This window comes from Hemiscyllium ocellatum, chromosome 14 (assembly GCF_020745735.1).
Source record: "Hemiscyllium ocellatum isolate sHemOce1 chromosome 14, sHemOce1.pat.X.cur, whole genome shotgun sequence".
Classification (NCBI taxonomy): Eukaryota; Metazoa; Chordata; class Chondrichthyes; order Orectolobiformes; family Hemiscylliidae; genus Hemiscyllium; species Hemiscyllium ocellatum.
This window is the reverse complement of record NC_083414.1, coordinates 36,609,948-36,637,922: the sequence shown is the minus strand read 5'-3', so window position 1 is coordinate 36,637,922 and position 27,975 is coordinate 36,609,948. Positions and strand designations below refer to the sequence as shown.

The window sequence follows — 27,975 nt, the reverse complement described above, 5'->3', positions numbered from 1 at the left end:
TGGTGGAGGCTGGTACAATTGCAACATTTAAAAGGCATGTGGATGGATGTATGAATAGGGAGGATTTTGAGGGATATGGGCTGGGTGTTGGCAGGTGGGACTAGATTGGGTTGGGATATCTGGTTGGCATGGATGAGTTGGACCAAAGGGTCTGTTTCCGAGCTGTACATCTCTCTGACCATCAATTTGATATAAATTATAATGACATATTCAAATCAAAATGTCAGAAGTTTCATAATGCAATATTTGGTTGTTTTCTCGATATTTATAAAAGTGTTTCTGGAGGCAATCCCTTGTTATCTGGTTACTTGACTTCTCACCAGTGTGTTTAGAAAAGGATGCCAAAAATATCTTTGTTTGACATCCAGCATTGAGTGAGCTCTGTAACATCTTATTCCTGAACTTAAGGCTGTAAATCACCACCCTCTGTGACTGCTCTAAGTTTTGTCCTAAATTTCATCCCTGACCACTGACGTTGGCTGAAAAAACTGTTCCAAACTATGTCAGCTGGTAGTCTGTCTGACCCAGAGCACCGCCATCATAAAAACCAATTCCACAATAATGTGCCCTACCTCTGCCCTACTGTATTCTATCTATGAATACCAACATAATTGATGGATTTTCCAAGAAGTGTTTTCTGAAATTCAATTTGAAATAGACTTTTTCATTTTGCAAATTCTTCTGATGAAAGCTATTTGATCATTGTACCTGAGAGATGCAGTTGAATAGCATTTCCTTTTTAACAGTCTTGATTAATAAATCTTCATGACCACTCTCTCAAATGCTTTACTGCCAATGAAGTACTTTCTGTACTACTCATTGATGAAAAGATACAGTATTATTCCCAATAAAAATCTGTAAAACATGCTGTTTAAGTTAACATATCTGGAAATAGTCTAATGCTAATCTGATTGATTCAGTAACGTGAGACTAGTTTTATTTTTAAGAAGTGTAACAATGAGACAGAATTAATACCAAAATTAGGTGAAAGAACATCAGTACTAGTGTAAAAACCTCGGAGATGACGTGCTTGCCTTAATCATGACATTTAGATGGAAACTTTAAGATAAATGATAGAGTTCACTATTACCATGCAAATGACTTTTATGGTTTGGAAACTCCTTCATTGAAGTCCAAAGCATGGTTATCTTCATGCAGGGAGAAGCATTCCTGGCACAGCCAGTACCATAACTCAGTATTGGAATGTTGAAACATCATTTCGAAAGGCAGTGGGTTTAAGTGAGAATGAATATTATAACTTAAACAAGTAAACACCATCATAGTGCTTGTGAAATCCATTGTGAAATTGTACTTTAAACTGTTGACATTTAAGAAATAGACAGTAGGTTTGATCTAGTGAGGCTATGCTCATGATCCAGACTAGGCAATGCTATAAAGGGAATGTTAACAGCTGCAAATGTGAACTATTTGTTTGGAATTTGAAGATAAGTGAATGCAGTAACCACTTAGCTGCCATTTCTTTCCATTTTGATCAAGTGCTCAAGTTTGCATCTCAGAGTGACATAGTCATTTACATAAGCAAAGAGCTACATTTTATAACCAAATGGTTCAGAAATTTCGTTCTCGCTCAATAGAAGGATCTGCCACCAATTCTCTTTCCTTTCACTGGGTCAAAGGGCCGAATTGGCTTAGTGGTGAAAGATCAACCGGGTGCTCCGGTTTCCTCCCACAGTCCAAAAATGTGCAGGTTAGGTGAATTGGCCATGCTAAATTGCCCGTAGTGTTTGATGAAGGGATGAAATGTAAGGGAATGGGTCTGGGTTGGTTGCGCTTCGGCAGGTCAGTGTGGATTCGTTGGGCTGAAGGGCCTGTTTCCACACTGTAAGTAATCTAAATCAACCATATTGAGTGTTAACAAGAAAATGCTGTTGTCTTAACAAGATATAACTCCTATCTGGTACATATTGCTATCAGATTATGTTAGTTTGTTAGATGTTGATACTGAGACCTGAATATTATGTTTTTTGTTGGAGAGATTCTCACCATGATGTCAAGCAAGCGTTCTGTAAAATCTTATTAAACTTGCCATTTTACCTGCTGTTCCTGCTCTGATGGTGCCTATCACATATGATATCCATCCTCTTTGCATCCTGGAACAACTTACTGCTTGCTGGATATCCTAGAACTGACCATTGTCGCCTGATGCCATCTTTAAATGCCTGTTGTACACCTGGATAAGTACGGTCAGTCCAGAACTGCCCTACATGATTGCTGATGTTTACCCCAAACATGGCAGATACAGTCCCGGATTCTTGTTTTCTCCTTCTCCCAAAACCAGCTGAGGAGTCCAGTCACTAGTATATGCCAGCTCAGTCCAAGGTTGTCGATAAAGCAGTCTCAGCCACCTGGAAGAATGCACTGCAAGAAGGAGGTCACCTGCATTAATACAACTGTCTCTGTCCAATACCATGCCCTCACTCCATCAGCTACTGCATCCACTTATTACCAAGCTACGTGCTCTACCACTCTCACTGTTGCCTGAAACATCTTGCCCACTTTTCCTCCCCATCTCCTCCAGCCTGTGATATCACTAGCCCCCATATAGCCACTGCACCTGCTTACTCACATACTCAGGACACCTCCCCCTCCACCTGCAGTGGCAGTAATAGCTGTGCCACTTTCATCTCCCATCTTCACAGAGGACAGCAGCCAACAACAGGGCTGAGAGTTGGGCCATGGGCTACATGTCATTTGGCTTCTCACCCCTCATAAGGAGAGGATCCTGACTCTGACTTACTGTGCCAGGATATAATGAGCAAAGGCTATCACCCTTGACTGGACTGAGGCTTGCTGGCAACTGTAACAAGCTTCCAGGCTTTGAACTCGCACCAGATGGCTCGGTAGGACAGAGTTAATATGAGGTTGTATCTTTGGCTGAGGGGGTAAATTACAAAAAGGCAAAGCAAGGCAATGCATGGATGTTGCAACAATCCAGCTAAGTTCAGTGGGAGAGTGAATGCTATGAGACTGTGAGAGTCCAGTCCGTTAGCTGGTCATGTGCCTGAACACAGTGTACTTGTAGCAGCATTACAATGGTAGTCGTCAGTGCAGCACTGAAGTGCAGAAGCTTCCTGTAAGTGAGACGGAGATGCATCATGATGGTTTTAGAGGCTGGCAAGCATCAGATGCCAATGTCTGTGGAAGTGGTGTGCACGTGGCCTGTGCGTATGGAGGGTGCCCAAGATATTGGTACCTGAATTTAAAGATAGAGATTGTTTGGGGTGAACAGTGAGCTGAAGCTGTGAAAATCCCATTCTGGTATCACTTTCAAACTTTCCTGATGGTTAGTTTGTACGCTGAGATTGATAAGATCACAACCAGAATACTAATGTGATGTGTTGGGCTGTTAACAAAGTGTTAAATAACCAATAATGAGCATTGTTTGGGAACTCGTTGCTGCCTAACATGATGGGCCTGGCTCAACATGTCACCTGATTTAGCCACGCATCTCGTCATAGTCCACATTGATCAGAATCTGATAGGAGAAGAGGCTTTTGAGGACTCCTGTGGCACTGTCCGAACTGCTGTAGAGATGAATCATGGCATGTCTGGAACAGGTTGATTAGAATTATCTGAGGAGACCTGTAAATGTAGATTTTCATTCTATCCTGTTCAGAACACCCTATATAATGATCTGCCTTATTTCCAGCCAAGCCAATGACTTTAATGGTGGAATATTCCATGTAGTTAGATCATGCCAGACCCATCATGGCAGGATTCATGCAGAAAATCACCTTTTGAACTTGAAGCTTATCAGGTAATGCTCAGCATTTGATGTCCTTGGGGTCCTGCAGGAAAAGGAAAGGGCAGATCCTGTTGGTTCTATGAGCAGACTGTAAAAATAACTTGGCAGAATTTATAAATACACACCATGATAGTAACTGGCTAACATTGAGAGAGACCCTTCCTTTCAGTCCTTCCTACCTGCCCAGAATATCTTTGTTTTTGAAACATTTTCCGCTTCCTTGTGGGATTCATATATATATAATCCCCACCGTGTAAAAGCAGGTCATTCGGCCTATCAATACCTCACCAACCCTTCAAAGAGCATCTCATGCAGACCCACTCCTTACCTTATCCCTGCATTTCCTATGGTTAGTTCACCTAACCTATACATCTCTGATGTGCCTTTATAAAGAAGGGCTGGATAGAGATGCTATGCAGTAGTCTGCTTTACAGGTTGTTTCCCAAGCCTGCACATTAGGACAAAGATCATTTGTGCCTGGAGAATGCCTGTAGAAGGCATTCCTTTTTGGTCTGCCCAAAATTTGCTAGTCTACTAATGCAAGGAGTTGTTGTCAATTCATTGCTCTAGACCAGCATATTCTAAAGCCCAGGACTACGTGCTGAGCGTCAGATTAGAGCATGTGCTTAGGGTAACTACCACGTAGGTGTCATGGGGAAAGGTTGCTGTCCAGGCCTTTCAGTTAAAGTACACCAATGACACTTTTTCAAATCCTGTATATAGCCCTGTAAGGCTGTTTGTCTTCCAAAGAATGCAATAGTGAACATCAAGAGCTTTTGAAGTTGTCTTGAGACACCTGAAGATTGAAACAAGATTCATAAAAATGTTTATTTCTCTGTTTTCTCAAAAAATTAAAATTCAGTTTGAAATGTGTTGCCTTCAGGTTGCATACCTTCTAGTATGTAACGTATGTTGTAAGTAATGAGGCTGTTACAATTCAGACACCCAAGAGTGGAACACAATGTTCGAAGACACATTGAATTTTCTTGTAAATTCTGTAATTTTCAAGTGGAAACAGTTCATAATGTTTTTAGAGGTTTTATGAATAAAGTATATTTTTGGTAAAAATTACGTTAGAGATTACATTTAAGTTCCACCCATTGTTGTATAAGGTAACGGTTCTGAGGGGATTAATGTTCATGTTACATTGTCTCCTTCCACAGACTGAGACAGGGAGTTTTACGCTAGCTTTCAGAGCAGATCTAAGCAGTACCAATTCCCTAAGGTCCTCATAATTATGTCCAAACAAATGAAGTTGTACTTATTGCTATCAGAAGATAAACCTTCTAAATCCTCCTCTAAAAATATGGTGATCTGCCCTCTACTATTCTTCACTGCATACTGCAAAGACAAAAGAGCATTGTGGGCAGTGAGTTACCTCAAACAGCGCTTACTCAGTAAAACAAACTAGGTGCGGTCGTATATATCACAAAGTTCCAAGAATGATCATCTAGAGAAAGTATTCCATTCATCACAAATAGAACAATTATATTTACAATATTTTTCCTTTGTGTCTCTCTGTCTGTCTGTCTGTCTCTCTCTCTCTCTCTCTCTCTTTCCTCCCAGCACCCACCCCGTCCGTCTCTGTCTCTGTTCAGCTGTCTACATTGCCAGAAGATCAAAAATCATGTTCAAAGTGTAAAAGGAAAGCATATTCTGAGAGCAGAGCTAAAGGTTTTATATTGTGACTGATACCCATTCACTGAAAGAACTTTGGAAACAAATAATTTTATACTGGGACTTTTGGCTTGATAAAGGAGGAGCTGAAAAATGTGTTGCTGGAAAAGCGCAGCAGGTCAGGCAGCATCCAAGGAACAGGAGAATCAACGTTTCGGGCATAAGCCCTTCAGGAATGAGGAGGGTGTGCCAAGCAGGCTAAGATAAAAGGTAGGGAGGAGGGACTTGGGGGAGGGGCGTTGAGAATGCAACAGGTGGAAGGAGGTTAAGGTGAGGGTGATGGGCCGGAGAGGGGGTGGGGGCGGAGAGGTTGGGAAGAAGATTGCAGGTCAAGAAGGTGGTGCTGAGTCTGAGGGTTGGGACTGAGATAAGGTGGAGGGAGGGGAAATGAGGAAGCTGGAGAAATCTGCATTCATCCCTTGTGGTTGGAGGGTTCCTAGGTGGAAGATGAGGCACTTTTCCTCTAGGCGTCGTGTTGCCATGGTCTGGCGATGGAGGAGGCCAAGGACCTGCATGTCCTTGGTGGAGTGGGAGGGGGAGTTAAAGTGTTCAGGCACAGGGCAGTTGGGTTGGTTGGTGCGGGTGTCCCAGAGGTGTTCTCTGAAACGTTCCGCAAGTAAGCGGCCTGTCTCCCCAATGTAGAGGAGGTCACATCGGGTGCAGCGGATACAGTAAATGATGTGTGTGGAGGTGCAGGTGAATTTGTGGTGGATATGGAAGGATCCCATGGGGCCTTGGAGGGAAGTAAGGGGGGGAGGTGTGGGCGCAAGTTTTGCATTTCTTGCGGTTGTAGGGGAAGGTGCCGGGAGTGGAGGTTGGGTTGGTTGGGGGTGTGGACCTGACGAGGGAGTCGCTTTCCGGAACGCTGATAGGGGAGGGGAGGGAAATATATCCATGGTGGTGGGGTCTGTTTGGAGGTGGCGGAAATGACGAAGGATGATGCGATGTATCTGGAGGTTGGTGGGGTGGTAGGTGAGGACCAGTGGGGTTCTGTCCTGGTGGCAATTGGAGGGGCGGGGTTCAAGGGCGGAGGAGCGGGAAGTGGAGGAAATGCGGTGGGGAGCATCGTCAACCATGTCTGAGAGGAAATTGCGATCTTTGAAGAAGGAGGCCATCTGTGTTATTCGGTATTGGAATTGGTCCTCCTGGGAGCAGATGCAGCAGAGGTGAAGGAGTTGGGAATATGGGATGGTGGTTTTACAGGGGGCAGGGTGGGAGGCGGTGTTATCTAGGTAGCTGTGGGAGTCGGTCGGTTTATAGTGAATGTCCATGTTGAGTCGGTCGCCCGAGGTAGAAATGGAGAGGTCTAGGAAGGGGAGGGAGGATTCTGAGACTGTCTAGGTAAATTTGAGGTCAGGGTGGAAGGTGTTAGTAAAGTGGATGAACTGTTCAACCTCCTCGTGGGAGCACGAGGCAGCGCCGATACAGTCATCGATGTAGTGGAGGAAAAGGTGGGGGGTGGTGCCAGTGTAGCTGTGGAAAATGGACTGTTCCACATATCCGACGAAGAGGCAGGCATAGCTGGGGCCCATGCGAGTGCCCATGGCTACCTCCTTTGGTTTGGAGGAAGTGGGAGGATTGGAAAGAGAAGTTGTTCAGAGTGAGGACCAGTTCAGTCAGTCGAAGGAGGGTGTCAGTAGAAGGGTACTGGTAGGGTCGGCGGGAAAGGAAGATGCGGAAGGCTTTGAGGCCTTCATGATGGGGGATGGAGGTGTATTGGGACTGGATGTCCATGGTGAAGATAAGGCATTGGGGGCCGGGGAAGCGAAAATCATGGAGGAGGTGGAGGGTGTTGGTGGTGTCCAAAACGTAGGTGGGAGTTCTTGGACTAAGGGGGACAGGACTGTGTCGAGGTATGCAGAGATGAGTTCGGTGGAGCAGGTGCAGGCTGGGTCAGCCGGGGCAGTCAGGTTTGTGGATTTTGGGCAGGAGGTAGAAATGGGTGGTGCGGGGTTGTGGGATGATGAGGTTGGAGGCGGTGGATGGGAGATCCCCTGAGGTGATGATGGTTTGGTGGTGGGAGGCGGGGTCATGGTCAAGGGGGCAGTAGGAGGAGGTGTCCAGAGCTGGTGTTTAGCCTCAGCGGCGTAAAGGTCAGTGCGCCAAACTACTACCGCGCTTCCCTTATCTGCCAGTTTGATAGTGAGGTTGGGGTTGGAGCGGAGGGAGTGGAGGGCTGTACGTTGCGAGGGTGAGAGGTTGGAGTGGGTAAGAGGGGTGGACAGGTTGAGGGGTTAATGTTGCGGCGCCAGTTGGCTATGACTACATCGAGGGCGGGTAAGTGGCCAGCACAGGGTGCCCAGGTGGATGGGCTGTATTGGAGGCAAGAGAAGAGGTCGTCAGAGGGTGGGCGAGAATCCTGGCTGAAGAAGTAGGCGCGGAGGTGAAAATGGCAGAAGAATTGTTCGATGTCTCGCTGCGTGTTGAACTCGTTAATCCGGGAGCGTAGGGGGACGAAGGTGAGGCCTTTGCTTAATTGTCATTTGTGTTACCATAGCCTATTCTCTCATAATATAAATGTTTCTCCAGCCCAAGGTCCAACTGGTCTGTTACAAACTTGAACAAAATAGAGCTGACAACTTCAAACCAGAAACCAAGAGAGACTTTGTGTATTATAGAAATGTCCAATCTGTCTCGGTGACTTAGATTTCTTGTGTGTTGTGTCATAAAAATGAAAGAATGTTGACTGCCCTGCAGCTTGCATTAAGGTAAGCATGTGACCAGCTGCAACTTCCCCTCTAATTCTTTGCTTTTGTATGTCAAAGATCCACTTTCAGACTGTTGAGTTGTTGGCTTTTTTCAAAGATATTTCTGTTGACCAGGCTACTTATCATTTTTCTTGGTTAATATATTTACATCAATTACCCTTACCCGATGCCTGAAGTAAAGGACTGCTCCATGTTGTGTTCAACTTTATTTGTGATGCAGGAAGGTGAGCCTGAAGGGTGTAAGGAGGTTCGAGTAGTGTGCTGACTGCTCGGCTCTACGCTGATAACTAGCTTCTGCAACCACTTCTACCTCCCTTTCATGACCATGCTGGGAAATAGTACTTCTTCCTGCACTTCTATCTCCATGAATTCAAAGGTATCAGCATAAGTGTTAGCGCCTTGTACAAGTGTAAATGGTGATGTTGGGTGCTATGCCGTTAAGTGTTTCATTGGTAAGGCTACGCTTTGCTTCTCTGTCCCATAATCTGGGTAATAAGTACAAGTACTTTAAAACACTTTTTTTCTCATTCATCATTGCCCTTTTAAGTAATGGAATAGAAAACCCAAGTTCTTGATAGGACAACATTGAGTAATTAATTATTCTGGAGGCTAAGGGATGTTGGCATGAATTTGGCATGTACAAGCTGGCTGACAACTTGACCTCTTATATAGGGTTGTGCTGTCTGTCTCCATGTCAGTGTAGGCCAGCATAATTTATTCACTGGTTGCCAGGGCTTTTTGTATTTCTGTTTGCCCCTGCCGTTCCCTGTCTCTGTTAAAATGACATGCAAACATGACAAGCTAGAAATGAACTGTTACACTATAGACATTACAAATATACGGGACCCCTCAAATTGAAAACAAAATTCTTTGCTGTGATATGTTCACCCAATTGGCTGTTGGTGTAGGCTAAGTGCACCTCAGTTGTGGAATAGGTTATAAGAGAAGGGTGTTTATTGTTAGAGATTTACAAAACTTTGGTTCAGCCACAGCTGTAGGATTGTGTGGAGTTCTGGGCACCACAGGACAGGAAGGATGTAACTGTACTGAAGGGGCTGCAGAGGAGGTTCACTAGGATGTTGCCTGGGTTGGAGGGAATGCTGCATAGGTTTGGTTTGTTTTCTTTGAAGCAGAGAAAGCCCAAGGACATGACTGAGGTGTACAAGATTGAGGAGCATGGACAGTGTAGATAGAAAGCAGCTGTTCCCTGGCTGAAGGGCAATAACTAGGGGCATACTTTTATCATGAAAGGCAAGAGGTTTGAGGAAGAGTTTCTTTTCCACACAGGCTGGTGAGAATTTGGATGGCACTGCCTGAGAGAGTAGCAGTGACAAGAAATCTCAATCTTTAAAAGGTAGGTGGATGAGTACTTGAAACGACATAACAGTCTTGTCCTAGGCATATTGCTGGAATGTGGGATTAGTGTAGATAGGTTGGTGCATACTAGAAGAGCCAAAAAGTCTCTTCTGTGCTGTATGATTCTGACTTGTAAAAATACATTACAATAAAAGGTTTCCACTGAATTTTCTTATAGATTCTGAAATTTAACTTGTACCCATTCTGGCATTTTGATAGAAATACATCATAATTTTGATAGAAATTATCATAATACTAATATATATTCTCAGGTGTATAGCCTGAGAGCAAAACATTTCAAGTGGAAATTGCAGAAAATGTAATAGACACGAACATTTCTCTAAACGTCAGGTTTCTCTGAGATGCCTCAATAAAATTTCAATATTCTTAATTGTCACAATGTAAGTTTTTTTTTGTAAGGCACACAACCCAAGATATTTGTCAGTTTTCAGCCCTGCAGTTTACCATGCCTGCAAAGACTTGGACAGTAAACTTTCTCCAGCGAGGCTGGTAGCTAGAGGGAATGCTGGATGACTAAAGAAATTGAGGGTTTGGTTAAGAAAAAGAAGGAAGCATTTGTCAGGTATAGACAGGATAGATCGAGAGAATCCTTAGAAGAGTATAAAGAAAGTTGGAGTATACTTAAGAGGGAAATCAAGAGGGCAAAAAGGGGACATGAGATAGCTTGGCAAATACAATTAAGGAAAATCCAAAGGGTTTTTACAAATGTATTAAGGACAAAAGGGTAACTAGGGAGAGAATAGGGCCCCTCAAAGATCAGCAAGGCGGCCTTTGTGTGGAACCACAGAAAATGGGGGAGATACTAAATTAATATTTTGCATCAATATTTACTGTGGAAAAGGATATGGAAGATATAGACTGTAGGGAAATAGATGGTGACATCTTGCAAAATGTCCAGATTACAGAGGAGGAAGTGCTGGATGTCTTGGAATGGTTAACGGTGGATAAATCCCCAGGACCTGATCAGGTGTACCCGAGAACTCTGCGGGAAGTTAGAGAAGTGATTGCTGGGCCTCTTGCTGAGATATTTGTATCATCGATAGTAACAGGTGAGGTGCCGGAAGACTAGAGGTTGGCAAACATGGTGCCACTGTTTAAGAACGGCAGAAAAGACAAGCCAGGGAACTATAGACCAGTGAGCCTGACCTCGGTGGTGGGCAAGTTGTTGGAGGGAATCCTGAGGGACAGGATGTACATGTATTTGGAAAGGCAAGGACTGATTTGGGATAGTCAACATGGCTTTGTGCGTGGGAAACCATGTCTCGCAAACTTGATTGAGTTTTTTGAGGAAGTAACAAAGAAGATTGATGAGGGCAGAGCAGTAGATGTGATCTATATGGACTTCAGTAAGGCGTTTGACAAGGTTCCCCATAGGAGACTGATTAGCAAGGTTAGATCTCATGGAATAAAGGGAGAACTAGCCATTTCGATACAGAACTGGCTCAAAGGTAAAAGACAGAGGGTGGTGGTGGAGGGTTGTTTTTCAGACTGGAGGCCTGTGACCAGTGAAGTGCCACAAGGATCGGTACTGGGTCCTCTACTTTTTGTCATATACATAAATGATTTGGATGTGAGCATAAAAGGTACAGGTAGTAAGTTTGCAGATGACATCAAAATTGGAGGTGTAGTGAACAGCGAAGAGGTTTACCTCAGATTACAACAGGATCTGGACCAGATGGGCCAATGGGCTGAGAAGTGGCAGATGGAGTTTAATTCAGATAAATGCGAGGTGCTGCATTTTGAGAAAGCAAGTCTTAGCATGACTTATACACTTAATGGTAAGGTCCTGGAGAGACCTTGGAGTGCAGGTTCATGCTCCTTGAAAGTGGAGTCGCAGGTAGATAGGATAGTGAAGAAGGCATTTGGTATGCTTTCCTTTATTGGTCAGAGTATTGAGTACAGGAGTTGGAAGGTCATGTTGTGGCTGTACAGGACATTGGTTCAGCCACTGTTGGAATATTGCGTGCAATTCTGGTTTCCTTCCTATCGGAAAGATGTTGTGAAACTTGAAAGGGTTTAGGAAAGATTTAGAAAGATGTTGCCAGGGTTGGAGGATTTGAGCTATAGAGAGAGGCTGAACAGGCTGGGGCTGTTTTCCCTGGAGCGTTGGAGGCTGCGGGGTGACCTTATGGAGGTTTACAAAATTATGAGGGGCATGGATAGGCTAAATAGACAAGGTCTTATCCCTGGGGTGGGGGAGTCCAGAACTAGAGGGCATAGGTGTAGGGTGAGAGGGGAAAGATGTAAAAGAGACCTAAGGGGCAACCTTTTCACACAGAGGGTGGTACATGTATGGAATGAGCTGCCAGAGGATGTGGTGGAGGCTGGTATGTTTGCAACATTTAAGAGGCATTTGGATGAATGTATGAATAAGGAGGGTTTGGAAGGATATGGACCGGGTACTGGCAGGTGGGACTAGATTGGGTTGGGATGTCTGATCGGCGTGGACAGGTTGGACCGAAGGGTGTGTTTCCATGCTGTACATCTCTATGACTAGTTCCTTCAAGGCACCTAGATTGAGCCAGTCTGAAATGGTCGGTTAAAATTAGCTCTTGTACTGGAAGATCAGCAAGTTTCAGGCAGCCTAAAGAGTGTCTTTCACTGAGCTGATGGTTCTTTCGGCATGGTTAATGTGTATGGGCCAGGTGGATCCCATGGACAACAGAATCCTGTGTCACAGAGTTCTTGGGAAGAACCTTTACAAAAACCACGGCATTTCTCTCCAGACCTTCCTCATAAAGACACACTCCATGAGGAGGGAGACAGCAGTCTATTTTCCCCCACTCCCACCTCCACAGTCACTTTGAGCCAAGCAGTGTCTCAATGCTTGTTTGGAAGATTTGGAAATGAAACTTTCTTCCAAATGTCTTTGTCAATCTGCTTGGAGAAACATAGGATCCAAAATCTCCTTTTGCTGCAGAGCCTTGAGGACATTGTTGACAAGTCCATCAGGCAAGTAAAGGTGTTCACATTTCTGTCAGTTTGCCTTGTCAAATTTAAATGACTTCTGTAAGTGATAAATGTTGTCAGTTGTACTTTTGTCCATGTTTTTTTTGTCACATTTACTATATAACATCGTAGAAATGATATGGTTAAGAATAAGACCATTTGGCCCATAATTTCTGTGTTAGTGCTCTGAGCATTTTGGCTTTGTGACAATCTTCTACCTTTTCCCAATAATACTACATATTTAAAATAATCCTTTGCTGCCCTCTTAAATGTTTCAGGCAAACCCACCTTCTCCATCTTCCAGACTCTGCCTTCCGGACCTTCCTTACTTGCTGTGCAATAGTCTTGTTTCTCTTCTCACATTTGCTTCTTTTACAAAACACTTTCAATCTATGATTTCTGGTCCCCAATCAATTTTATGAGCAGGAACGGTTTCTCCCTATCTAATTTGTCCAGATGCCTCATGATTTTGAAAACTCCCATCAGATCTCCTCTCAACACTTCCTCTGTTTTCTCTTCTCCAACGTCTCTGATATATTCTCATAGTGGAATGAAATTTTTCATCCTTGGAATCATTTTTGTAAACATTTTATGCACTTTCTCCAATGCATTCACATCCTTCCTAAGTTGCAGTGCCCAGAACTATATAAAATACTCCAGCTGAAGTCTAACCAATAATGCACATAGATTCAGTACAACCTCCCTTCTCCTGAAATCTATGCTCCTATTTATGAAGCCTAGAATACTGTATGCTGTATTAGTTGCTCTCACTGCTGATCTGCCACATTTAATAACTTATGCACACATTCCTATGTCTCTCTGCTCCTCTGCACCTTTACACAAATGATTCTATCTCAAGGTAGTTTGCTTTCAACTTATGGTAGGTATGCAGGTGCATTTATTTTAATTCTTGCATATTTATTGCTTAGGAATGCAGAAAATTGATCAACTAATCATCTTACTTTGTCCCACACCTTTTTCCCAATTTCTAACAAATTCAAGCCTTCAAGAATTATGCATTTCACAGCACTATTAAATTTACCATTGATCTGTAGTTTAGCTTAGTGCAAATTTATTTAAAGGCCTCAATCAGCATTACTCTTGAGCTTTTCAATTGCAATTAACACACTTGTCTCCAAGACCCATTTATCCATAATTCTCCAGATGTAGTAATCTGAGTTTGCATGGAGTGAAGAATTTCCTACAATGCAATACGCCAAATCTTAATCAATTTATAAACACTGTCCCCTCTTACAATAACAGAAATTCAGTTTTCAAGATATGAGAGAACCAGTTGGATAGCTAATCTGTCATAGAGTGAAAAAGCACAAAGGAATTTAGTTTTCTACAAAAACTCGAGGAATTTTATCTGAGCATTAATCTGATAGATTCATTTGCCATTCTCAAAATGCCAGTAAAGAGTTGCAGAGTTAATTTTGAAAGGCGTATGAGAATTATGGAAGCCATACTAATTTTGTTTATATTTAGAAATTGTGAATAATTATTGTTTACAGCAAATGCAATTTAGATTTCTAGGCCTCTTTTTTTTTCCCTCCACCCTGTCCCTTGGGAAATTCCAACAAATTTCTACCTTGATCTGATTTCAGGCGTGACAAGGAGCCCCATACAGAGGGATCATATTTTAAAAGGCAGAGGTGTGACCTGAAGCATTCCTTGCTTTGTGCACATCATCTTAGCCATGGACATGACAAAGACCTGCCCAACTTCAAGCTTGCTGATGAAAGCAGGCACGAGCTTGGGGATAATGTGCAGTAGTTTTATTTTAAATTTGCGTGTGCACCTCCTGTTCTATTATATCACACAGTTTGCATGTTACTGTACTCTTTTGAGATACATACTCATCATATCATCACAACACCATAGCATAATCTGAGGGTATATTGCAGTTCAGTTAACAGCTCCTGGGCTCGGGTATGCTGGAAATCCGAGCCAAACCCGTCATGTGGAGCTGGGCTGAGATCTCAATGCCAAGCAGAGATGAGACCTCCTCACTGGGCCATTTGAAGACCCAAAATCCACCTCTAAAGCAAGTACCTCCATGTCAAGCTGAGATCTCCACGCTGGGACTCGACCTTCACACTGGGCTGCTGGAATATCCAAAGCCTCCAAAGACTACCTCTATGATGGGACAAGAATGCCACTCCAGGCCTTTTCTAGACAAGACCGCCACACCGGGAACCACGCCTGGACCGGGAGAAAATCCCTTCCACCAAAGTTACTAAAAGATTAGAAATACTTTTTTTAAAAAAGTATAAGGAGAAAAGTAAAGCAGATGGAATAGAAGAGCTCTTGGCTCCTCGACTGATGAGCCCACATGTTGTACTTCATTACAAATGGTCATGTAAACATTGCTGCACAAAGTACAATAATTGCTGGAGACAAATTAAATCACATCACTCCATCCTGTCTGGCACACACTGAGGGTCATTTTGACTTTGGCTGCTGATTTAAAGTGGGCAATATTGATTCAACTCCCTGTTATACACTATCACCCAATGATCATTTCCATTATGTTCAGCTTCTAAGTTACTCCCTATTGTATGTGAGCTCTCATATTGTCTAATATAAGAATGTGTTTCACATTTGAAGAATGCCTTTGGAAGGTAGAGGTAAACACACCAGAAAATACAAATAGTCCTCCACCAGTGCAGGTATTCCATTATTGCAGATCTCTGGTACACCTTCAGTGTGGCAAAGCTTTTTAACACCAGAAAGATATTGTCTTGTCGGTCACATCCAGTTTCGGGCCTTGTGCAAAATCAGATGATTTCATTGGGTTAATGTCTTTTTTATTAAAATCTCTATCCAGAGGAAGTGTGGATCATGTTGAAGCTGTGAAGAGTGGTGTGCCACAAGGATCGGTGCTGGGTCCACTGCTTTTCATCATTTAAATAAATGATTTGGATGTGAATGTAGGAGGTATAGTTGGTAAGTTTGCAGATGACAACAAGATTGGAGGTGTAGTGGACAGTGAAGAATGTTACCTCAGAGTACAATGGGATTACAATGAGTTTAATTGAGAGCATTGAGTATAGGAGTTAGGAGGTCATGTTGTGGCTGTACAGGACATTGGTTAGGCCACCTTTGGAATATGGCATGCAGTTTTGGTCTCCTTCCTTTCCTTCAAGTTATAAAACTTGAAAGGGTTCTGTAAAGGTTTACAAGAATGTTGCCAGGGTTTAGAGGATTTGACCTATAGGAAGAGGCTGAATAGACTGGGGCTGTTTTCCCTGGAGTGACTGAGGCTGACCTTTATAGAGGTTTATAAAATCATGAGGGGCATGGATAGGATAAATAGACAAACTCTTTTCCCTGGGGTGGGGGAGTTCAGAAGTAAAGGACATTGGTTCAGGGTGCGAGGGGAAAGCTATAAAAGGGACCTAAGGGGCAACATTTCCACAAGGAGAGTGGTGTGTGTATGGAATGACCTGCCAGAGGATGTGGTGGAGGGCTGGTACAATTACAGCATTTAAAAAGCAGTTGGATGGATATTTGAATAAGAAGGGTTTGGAGGGAAATCGGCCATGCGCTGGCAAATGGGACTAGATTAGGTTAGGATATCTGATCAGCTTGGACAAGTTGGACCGAAGAGTCTGTTTCCGTGCTGTACATCTCTATGACTTTATGTCTCAATAAGCAGTTGCAGTATTCTGTTCCTTGTGGTCACTCTGTAATTGCTATTCAAAAGCAATGTTCTTGAACAGCCACTAAAATGTACTTGGGAGTTCCTGGCTTCCAGCTTCACTCTGAGACAAATGACTGTGTTCATTATCTGATGTGTTATGGTAGTTTGCAGTTTGTATCAATATGGTAAGCTAATATATGAAAGAATGCACTAAATCTTATCTGGCAGTACTGGCAAAAAATCTGAAGAACACAATAAAAGTAGGAACATTAAAAATGAACTAGCACTTCTGGATGTGAGCTTCAATTATTTGGTGCCTTGCAACAGTTATTGAACAAGGCATTATCTCCTGCAAACAATTGTTCAGGGAAAATCAATGCTGTGCTAACGATGATTTACAGGCATCCATCCCTTCTCTAAATTGGGTTGACAGTTTATTTTTGTTGACAATATTAACCTAATTATTTTCTCTCTAGCCTCCATGTACTCTGAAAGGCACAGCAATCCCTCGGAGATCAGAAGCCTCATGGCTGAACCTGATTACTTTGATGATAATCCCGAGCTCATCAGGCCCAAGAAGCTTCTCAATCCAGTCAAAGCCTCTAGGAGTCACCAAGAACTGCATCGAGAACTCCTCATGAACCAGAAACGGTGAGGAAACTATGAAGAGTATCACCTTAATTTGGTTCTGCACTGCTTTACTAAATTATATTGAGATGGTGAATCTTACAGTAGATTTAGGGATCTAACAGGCGATAGGAAGCTATTATTTGGAACCAATAGTACTCCCTTTTTTTTAAATCAGACAAACAAAGAAATGCGTAAAAGTGGATAAATCCCCAGGACCTGATCAGGTGTACCCTAAAACTCTGTGCAAAGGTATGGAAGTGATTGCTGGGTCTCTTATTGAGGTATTTGTATCATCGATAATCACAGGTGAGGTGCCGGAAGACTGGAGGTTGGCTAATGTGCCACTGTTTAAGAAAGGTAGTAAGGACAAGTCTGGGAACTAAAGGCCGGTGAGCCTAATGTCGGTGGTGGGCAAGTTGTTGGAGGGAATTCTGAGAAACAGGATGTACATGTATTTGGAAAGGCAAGGACTGATAAGGGATAGTCGACATGGCTTTGTGCATGGGAAATCATGGCTCACAAACTTGATTGAGTTTTTTGAAGAAGGAACAAAAAGGATCGATGAGGGCAGAGTGGTGGACGTGATCAAGATGGACTTCAGTAAGGCATTCGACAATGTTCCCCCGGGAGACTACTTAGCAAGGTTAGATCTCATGGAATACAGGGAGAACTAGCCACTTGAATAAAGAACTGGCTCAAAGGTAGAAGACAGTGGGTAGTGTTGGAGATTACTTTTCAGACTGGAGGCCTGTGACCAGTGGAATGCCACAAGGATCGGTGCCTGGGTCCACCACTTTTTGTCATTTACGTAAATGATTTGGATGTGAGCCTAAGAGGTATAGTTAGTAAATTTACAGATGACACCAAAATTGGAGGTGTAGTGGACAACAAAGAAGGTTACCTCAGATTACAACAGGATCTTGATCAGATGGGCCGTTGGGCTGAGAAGAGGCAGATAGAATTTAATTTAGATAAATGTGAAGTGCTGCATTTTGGAAAGCAAATCTTAGCAGGACTTATACACATAATGGTAAGGTCCTAGGGAGTGTTGCTAAACAGAGACCTTGGAGTGCAGGTTCATAGCTCCTTGAAAGTGGAGTTGCAGGTAGATAGGATAGTGAAGGAGTTGTTTGGTGTGCTTTCCTTTATTGGTTAGAATATTGAGTATAGGAGTTGGGAGGTCAAGTTGTGGCTGTACAGGACATTGGTTCAGCCACTGTTGGAATATTGCATGCAATTCTGGTCTCCTTCCTATCGGAAAGATGTTGTGAAACTTGAAAGGGTTCAGAAAAGGTTTACAAAGATGTTACAGAGGGTTGGAGGATTTGAGCTATAGGGAGAGATTGAATAGTCTGGCAGTTTTCCCTGGAATGTCATGATCTTATAGAGGTTTACAAAATCATGAGGGGTATGGTTGATTGAATAGACAAAGTCTCTTCCCTGGGGTGTGGGTGGGGTCCGGAACCAGAGGACATAGGTTTAAGGTGAGAGGGGAAAGATATAAAAGAGACTGAAGGGGCAACGTTTTCATGCAGAGGATGGTACATGTATGGAATGAGTTGCCAGTGGAAGTGGTAGAGGCTGGTACAACTCTGGATGGGTATATGAATAGGAATGGTTTGGAGGGATATGGGCCTGCTGCTCGCAAGTGGGACTAGATTGCGTTAGGATATCTGGTCGGCATGGACAAGTTGGACCTAAGGGTCTGTTTCTGTGCTTTACATCTCTATGACTCTGACTCTAATCAAAGTTGGAGATGTGCCCAGCAATCTGTATAATTCTATAGCAAACTGTTCAGTGTAAATTTTACCAGACAGAATATGTGGAGTTTGTGCTCTTCAATTTGGAAAGTGAAGATGTAAAATGAGGGAATGATGTTAGTCAGTGCTCAACCTGTGACCTTTGATTTCTTTCATTTACTTATGTGATTTGGAATTAAAGTATTAAAAACAAAGGAACAGAATGTTTTGATTACCTTAATATAAAAGAATAGCAAGTTATGTAATGAATTGTATTTTATGTAATGCCACAAGGAAAAATTGGGATTATTTAAAATATTTATTTTTGCCTTACCTGATTTTCTGATTTATTGTGCCGTATACACATACCTTCTAAAAAGATTCTTTTGATAGGATATGACCACCCCACTTGCCGTCAAGGTGATAATGAATTGTTATCTTCACTTGCTGCCGTAGATGTCCTTTTGGTTCATCCAGAGGGGAAAGGATCTCCCAGATTTTTGATCCAGCAACTTTGCAGGAATGACAATATAGTTCCAAGTCAGGCTGGTATAAGGTTTGGAGTATAGCTTGCAGGTGGTGATATTCCCATGCATCTGCTGCACTTATCCTTTTAGATGGTAGAGATTGCAGGTTTGGAAGGTGCTGCTTAAAAGGCCTCGTGATTGCAGTGCATCTTGTATCTAATTGGGTGCTGCCACTGTGCATTGGTGTTGGATTTTGGGAATGGGGTATCAATCAAGCAAACCAAAAGGTTTGAAAAATGTGCTGGAAAAGCACAGCAGGCCAGGCAGCATCTGAGGAGCAGGAGAATCGACGTTTCGGGCATAAGCCATTCCTGAAGAATGACCTGCTGTGTTTTTCTAGCACCACATTTTTCAACTCTGGTACTCCAGCATCTGCAGTCCTCACTTTCTCCTAATCCCAAAAGGTGTCAAGCTTTGAGTGTTGGTGGAGCTGGACTTAACCAGGTGATGGATAGTATTCCACCACCTGAGATACTCTAGACCTTGAGGCCAAGATGAATCATCCAATCGGTACTTCTGTCTGAAGATTATTGTAAATACTTCAGCTTTGTCTTTTGCACTGATGCGGTGGGCTCCCCCATTGTTGTGGGTGAGGACATTTGTAGAGCTTTCTCCTCCAGCTCCATCACCATTCACAGCTGGATATGTCAAGTCTTTAGAGGTTAGGTCAGGCTCACTGGTTGTGAAATTGTTTAGATATATTTGTCTCTTGCTGCTTATGGTGTTTAGCATACAAATAGTCCTAATTTGTTACTTAACCAATACTTCAGTTTTAGGTATGTATGGTGCTGCTCCCTCTTACATTTCTCATTGAGGCAGGGTTTATCTTGTATTTTGATGATAATGGTAGACTAGGGTATACTCCAGGTCATACAGTTACATTATGGTTGAATACCATCCAATGGTTCACAGCACCTCGTAGGGGTCCAGTCTTAAACTGCTAGGTTTGTTATTCATCTCATTTGACATGGTGGCAATGTCATATAAGACAGTAGTCAATGAAAAGATGAGTTTCCACAAGGACTTCATGGTGATCACTCTGTGACATACAGATCGATAAGAATAAAGCTTAGTAGGTTACACTCTTGTTGCCCCCTTCACCACTTGCCACATACCCAGTCTAGCAGCTTGTCCTCTTAAGACCTGGGTCATTAATGTGCACCCAAACTACTCTTGGTGATGGACATTGAAATCCCCATGCAGTGTGTACACTGTGCTCTTACCACCCTCAGTGTTTTTTCCAACTGGTATTCAATACAATGGAGTATTGATTAATCAGCTGAGGTGGTGAGGAGAGGGGAGTAGGCGGAGGAGGAAGATTGTAATCAGCAGGAGATTTCCTTACCCATGTTTAGCCTGGTGCCATGAGACTTTGTGGAATGCAGGGTGCACTTTGAGAGCTCTCAGAAACCTCTGGACAGTTGGACAGAATACCCTCCAAGAAGATCACGGCAATGAACGTTGCCGATTGCATCATGTTTACCTAATCATAGTTTATCAGGCTATTGCTTGACTTGCCTGTTATCCAGCTGTTTTCAATTTTGGCAGACACCTCCAGATACAAGTACAAAACATGTCATCAGGTGAATATAGTGGGTATGCCCTTGATGTTTCCTGTGGGTGCTACATATATTCAGTCTGGTTTTATTGTTTTGTTACTTTCTTGTAGCAGTTTAGTACAACTAAGTGATTTGCTAGGGCATTTGAGAGTCAACCACTACACTGTGGGTCTGTAATCACATGTAGAAAAGGCTAACAAAGCACAGCGGATACCCTTCCATAAAAGACCTCCATGAAAGAAATCTTTGTTCTTTATGACAACTAATAATAGTTTTGTGGTATCATTACTGAGAATAGCTTTCAAATCCAGACTTTTTTTTGAATGAATGGATTAATTAGTTAATTGAATTTGGATTCCGTCACTGATGTGGTAGGATCTTAACCCATACCTTCAGGCATTGACCATAGTCCAGGGATTATGCCTAACCCTAATCTATCTCCCCAATTGAAATGATTCAGAATGCACATTTTTTGTCTAGTATAAATAAGACCTGGGACTGTAAGTAAGTGTTGAATAAGAAATGTTATTTGAGCTGAGCTATCTCTAGTAAATAGTCAATCAAGTTCATTGCAACTGGCACAATGGGGTCAAATGCTTGTAACTAAAATCCTTTTAGAACTAACAATGATTGCATTTTTTTTTAATGCAAGCGAATTTTCTGCACAAATAGTAAGTGAAGTTTTCAGGAGATGTGAATATTCTTAGTTTTCTGTTCCCCAGATTAGATTCTAACAGATGAAGACTGAGATAGGAAATCAAACCAGATTGAAATGAATGGCCAAGGAGGTTGGGGATTTGGCTGAAATTTGCCAACAAATAAGAGCTCAGGAAAGAGGTAAAGCAAATTGGGACTTTCCCCTTTTGTGGAAGGAAAGCATTTTACTGCTGCATGGTGTATCATTATTACAAAAACTGTGTTGCACATTCAAGTGCTTTTCCTATGGCTATTCTTCACATTCAAACAGGTTGTAAAATATGAGATGTAGTGACCACACAGCCCAGCCCTATATTGTCTGATGCTGCTAGTGTTTTGGTTAAGCAGAAATGCTACGCTATATTGCTTTCACCTATTGGATTTCAAGATCCTGGGGAATCCATGTTTTCCGATAACATCCAGCCACTCCACTGATCAATTCCAATTTATAGACCAATCAAAACCAGGAGACATTTAGCAGACATGAGGAACTTATCCAGGACAAAATTAAAAATTCAAAAAAGAAACCTCTCCATAACTGTCCATGATTCTAAGATGATCTCCAGCTTTGATCCTAATTGGAGACTTGATGCCTGGCAAGAAACTGAAGAATTTTCCCACCAATAAAAACAAGAAGTAAATATTCTAGTATCAATGAGCAAGAGGTATGTGCGATCAGTTCTTGCTGGTGTGCTGCAGTGATTGGTGCTGGGTCCACTGGTTTTTGTCATATCTAAATGATTTGGAGGTGAATACAAGAGGTAAATTGGAGGTGTAGTATACAGCAAAGAAGGTTACCTCAGCGGAAAATAGGACCTTGCTTAGGTGAGCTGATGGGCCAAGGACTTGCAGATGTATTTTAATATAAATAACTGTGAGATGCTGCATCTTGGTAGGGCAAATCAGGGCAGGACTTGTACACTTAAATAGTAGGCCCTGGGGAGCGTTGCCAAACAAATAGACTTCGAAGGGCAGGTTCATATTTCCTTGAAAGTGGAGTTCCAAATAGACAGGGTAGTAAAGCAGGTGTTGGGTTTGCTTGCCTTTATTGATCAGTATATTGAGTTTAGCAGTTGGGAGGTCGTGCTGCAGCCATGTAGGACATTGGTTAGGCCATTATGGAATACTGTTTGCAATTCTGCTGTACCAGCTTTAGGAAGGATGTTGGTTCAGAGAAGAGTTACAAGGATATTGCCTGGGTGGAGAGTTTGAAATATAGAGAGAAGCTGAATAGGCTGGAGCTATTTTCTCTGGACTGTTGGAGGCAGAGGGATGACCTTAGAGGTTTATACAGTCATGAGGGGTAATCATAAATAGGGTGAATAGTCAAGGTCTTTTCGCCAGGATGGGGTAGTCCAAAACTAGAGGATGTAGGTTTAAAAGGAGTGGGGACAGATTTAAACGGAACCTAAGAGGCAGCATTTTCACGTAGAGGGTGGTACATGTGTGGAATGAGCTGACAGAGGAAATGATGGAGGCTGGTACAATTACAACATTTAAAAGGCATCTGGATGGGTACATGAATAGGAAGGGTTTTGAGAGATATGAGCCAAATCTGCCAAATGGATTAGATTAATTTAGGATATCTGGACAGGTTGGACTGAAGGTTCTGTTTCTGTGCTGTACATCTATGGCTGTATGACTGTCAGCCAGCTCAATTGGTTGGCAGCTCTCTGTGAGAGTCTTGCTGCCAGTGGAGGATGCAGGTCCCTGCAGAAGTTTGTTTAACGCATCCACAACCCAAAACAGTGGATCTATAACTGGCCAGTTGGTTGACTGTGCACTTCTCTTCTGGGGTTGGGGGAGAGAAGGCACAAGCCATAGAACATAGAACATTACAGCGCAGTACAGGCCCTTCAGCCCTCAGTGTTGCACCAAACTATGAAACCAATCTGAAGCCCATCTAACCTCCATTATCCCATTCTCGTCCATATGCCTATCCAATGATTTCAATGCCTTTAAAGTGAATGAGTCTACAACTGTTGCAGGCAGTGTATTCCATGCCCCTACTACTCTCTGAGTAAAGAAACTATTTCTGATATCTGACCTATATCAATCATCCTTTAATTTAAAGCTATGTCCCCTCATGCTAGCCATCACCATCCAAAGAGAAAGGCTCTCACTGTCCAACCGATCTAACCCTCTGATTATCTTATACATCTCAATTAAGTCACCTCTCAACCTTCTTCTCTCTGATGAAAACAGCCTCAAGACCCTCAGCCTTTCCTCATAAGACCTTCCCTCCATACCAGGCAACATCCTAGAAAATCTCCTTTGAACCCTTTCCAAAGCTTCCACATCCTTCCTATAATGTGGTGACCAGAACTGTATGCAATATTCCAAATGTGGCCGCACCAGAGTTTTGAACAGCTGCAGCATGTCCTCATGGCTCCGAAACGCAATCCTTTTACTAATAAAAGTTAACACACCATATGCCTTCTCAACAATCCTATCAACCAGGGTGGCAACTTTCAAGGATCTGTATACCTGGACACTGAGATCTCTCTACCAAGAATCTTACCATTAGCCCAGTACTCTGCATTCCTGTTACTCCTTCCAAAGTGAATCACCTCACACTTTTCTGCAATAAAGTCCATTTGCCACCTCTCAGTCCAGCTCTGCAGCTTATCTATGGCTCTCTGTAACCTGCAACAACCTGCACTAACCACATCTCGACCGACCTTGGTGTCATCCGCAAATTTAATAACCCATCCTTCTATGCCCTCATCCAGGTTGTTTATAAAAATGACAAACAACAGTGGACCCAAAATACACCACTAATAACTGAACTCCAGGATGAATATTTCCCATCAGCCGCCACCCTCCATCTTCTTTCAGCTAGCCGATTTCTGATCCAAACCACTAAATCACCCTCAATGCCATGCCTCAGTATTTCGTGCAATAGCCTACCATGGGGAATCTTATCAAAGTAAAAAATGAGGTCTGCAGATGCTGGAGATCACAGCTGAAAATGTGTTGCTGGTTAAAGCACAGCAGGTTAGGCAGCATCTCAGGAATAGGGAATTCGACATTTCGAGCATAAGCCCTTCATCAGGAATGAGAGAGAGTAGCCAAGCAGGCTAAGATAAAAGGTAGGGAGGAGGGACTTGGGGGAGGGGCGATGGAGGTGGGATAGGTGGAAGGAGGTCAAGGTGAGGGTGATAGGCCGGAGTGGGGTGGGGGCGGAGAGGTCAGTAAGGAGATTGCAGGTTAGGAGGGCGGTGCTGAGTTGAGGGAACCGACTGAGACAAGATGGGGGGAGGGGAAATGAGGAAACTGGAGAAATCTGAATTCATACCTTGTGGTTGGAGGGTTCCCAGGCGGAAGATGAGGCTCTCCTCCTCCAGCCGTCGTGTTGTTATGTTCTGCCGGTGGAGGAGTCCAAGGACCTGCATGTCCTCGGTGGAGTGGGAGGGAGAGTTAAAGTGTTGAGCCACAGGGTGGTTGGGTTGGTTGGTCCGGGCGGCCCAGAGGTGTCCTCTGAAGCGTTCCGCAAGTAAGCGGCCTGTCTCCCCAATATAGAGGAGGCCACATCGGGTGCAGCGGATGCAATAGATGATGTGTGTGGAGGTACAGATGAACTTGTCACCATCAAACCCGCAGACAAGGGAGGCGCGGTGGTAGTTTGGCGCACTGACCTTTATACCGCTGAGGCCAAACGCCAGCTCGCGGACGCCTCCTCTTATCGCCCCCTTGACCACGACCCCACCTCCCACCAAACCATCATCTCCCAGACCATCCATGACCTCATCACCTCAGGGGATCTCCCATCCACCGCCTCCAACCTCATAGTCCCACAACCCCGCACCGCCCGTTTCTACCTCCTGCCCAAAATCCACAAACCTGCCTGCCCCGGCCGATCCATTGTCTCAGCCTGCTCCTGCCCCACCGAACTCATCTCCCAATACCTCGACACGGTCCTGTCCCCTTTAGTCCAAGAACTCCCCACCTACGTTCGGGACACCACCCACGCCCTCCACCTCCTCCAGGATTTTCGCTTCCCCGGTCCCCAACGCCTTATTTTCACTATGGACATCCAGTCCCTGTACACCTCCATCCCCCATCACGAAGGACTCAAAGCCCTCCGCTTCTTCCTTTCCCACCGCACCAACCAGTACCCTTCCACTGACACCCTCCTTCGACTGACTGAACTGGTCCTCACCCTGAATAACTTCTCTTTTCAATCCTCCCACTTCCTCCAAACTAAAGGAGTTGCCATGGGCACCCGCATGGGCCCCAGCTATGCCTGCCTCTTCGTAGGATATGTGGAACAGTCCATCTTCCGCAACTACACTGGCACCACCCCCCACCTTTTCCTCCGCTACATCGATGACTATATCGACGCTGCCTCGTGCTCCCACGAGGAGGTTGACCAGTTCATCAACTTTACTAACACCTTCCATCCCGACCTCAAATTCACCTGGACTGTCTCAGACTCCTCCCTCCCCTTCCTAGACCTTTCCATCTCTATCTCGGGCGACCGACTCAACACAGACATCTACTATAAACTGACTGACTCCCACAGCTACCTGGACTACACCTCCTCCCACCCTGCCCCCTGTAAAAACGCCATCCCATATTCCCAATTCCTTCGTCTCCGCCGCATCTGCTCCCAGGAGGACCAATTCCAACACCGCACAGCCCAGATGGCCTCCTTCTTCAAGGACCGCAGATTCCCCCCAAACGTGATCGACGATGCCCTCCACCGCATCTCCTCCACTTCCCGCTCCTCCGCCCTTGAGCCCCGCTCCTCCAACCGCCACCAAGACAGAACCCCACTGGTTCTCACCTACCACCCCACCAACCTCCGCATACAACGTATCATCCGCCGTCATTTCCGCCACCTCCAAACGGACCCCACCACCAAGGATATATTTCCCTCCCCTCCCCTATCAGCGTTCCGCAAGGACCACTCCCTTCGTGACTCCCTCGTCAGATCCACACCCCCCCACCAACCCAACCTCCACCCCCGGCACCTTCCCCTGCAACCGCAGGAAATGTAAAACTTGCGCCCACACCTCCACACTCACTTCCCTCCAAGGCCCCAAGGGATCCTTCCATATCCGCCACAAGTTCACCTGTACCTCCACACACATCATCTATTGCATCCGCTGCACCCGATGTGGCCTCCTCTATATTGGGGAGACAGGCCGCTTACTTGCGGAACGCTTCAGAGAACACCTCTGGGCCGCCCGGACCAACCAACCCAACCACCCCGTGGCTCAACACTTTAACTCTCCCTCCCACTCCACCGAGGACATGCAGGTCCTTGGACTCCTCCACCGGCAGAACATAACAACACGACGGCTGGAGGAGGAGCGCCTCATCTTCCGCCTGGGAACCCTCCAACCACAAGGTATGAATTCGGATTTCTCCAGTTTCCTCATTTCCCCTCCCCCCACCTTGTCTCAGTCGGTTCCCTCAACTCAGCACCGCCCTCCTAACCTGCAATCTCCATACTGACCTCTCCGCCCCCACCCCACTCCGGCCTATCACCCTCACCTTGACCTCCTTCCACCTATCCCACCTCCATCGCCCCTCCCCCAAGTCCCTCCTCCCTACCTTTTATCTTAGCCTGCTTGGCTACTCTCTCTCATTCCTGATGAAGGGCTTATGCTCGAAACATCGAATTCCCTATTCCTGAATCTTATCAAAGGCCTTACTGAAATCCATATACACCACATCAGCTGCTTTACCCTCATCCACCTGTTTGGTTGCCTTCTCAAAGAACTCAATAAGGTTTGTGAGGCACAACCTACCCTTCACAAAATCATGTTGACTATCCCTAACCAACGTATTCCTTTCTGGATGATTATAAATCCCATTCCTTATAATCCTTTCCAACACTTTACCCACAACTGAAGTAAGGCTAACAGGTCTATAATTTCCAGGGTTGTCTCTACTCCCCTTCTTGAACAAGGGGACATTTGGTATCCTCCAGTCGTCTGGTACTATTCCTGTAGACAATGACGACATAAGGTTCAAAGCCAAAGGCTCGGCAGTCTCCTCCCTGGCTTCCCAAAGAATCCTTGGATAAATCCTATCCGGTCCAGGGGACATATCTATTTGTACACTTTCCAGAATTGCTAACACCGCCTCCTCGTGCACCTTAATCCATCTAGTCTGGTAGCCTGTATCTCAGTATTCTCCTCAAGCACATTGTCTTTTTATTGTGTGAATACTGATGAAAAGTATTCATGTAGTGCTTCCCCTATCTCCTCTGATGCCATGCACAACTTCCCATTACTAGGTTTGATTGGCCCTAATCTTACTCTAGTCATTCTTTTATTCCTGATGTGCCTAGAGAAAACCTGAGGGTTTTCCTTGATCCTATCCGCCAACAACTTTTCATGTCACCTCTTGCTCTTCTTACTCTCTCTTTTAGGATCCATCCCTCTAAACTTTGGTAAGAGTAGTCAGATCATGTCACCTTAATCTTGATAGAACCTTCTCTTTGGCCAGAAATGCATTTTATGAAACAGTGAACTAGCAGAATGCTTAGGTGCGTGAGTTACTTAATAAGACCTCTGTATGCTTCATTGTGTGCTGGAACCAAAATAAATGGCCAGTCACGTTAACTACTGAGCAACAATTAATTGAGTTAGTTAATTAGAAACCCCTCCATATAATTAAACAAAACACGGCGGCACGGTGGCACAGTGGTTAGCACTGCTGCCTCACAGCACCAGAGACCCGGGTTC

General features: G+C 44.2%; 1 protein-coding gene across 3 annotated transcripts in view; it reads left to right on the top strand.

Moving 5' to 3' along the window:
- Window positions 1-27,975, top strand: part of LOC132822356 (protein FAM107B-like) — a 198,563-nt gene that overhangs the window by 157,356 nt on the left and 13,232 nt on the right. For all 3 annotated transcript variants that reach the window (XM_060835654.1, XM_060835656.1, XM_060835657.1), the window contains one exon: window positions 16,600-16,774. In XM_060835654.1, coding sequence (XP_060691637.1) covers window positions 16,600-16,774 — 175 coding nt within the window. The remainder of the gene's footprint in view (window positions 1-16,599; window positions 16,775-27,975) is intronic.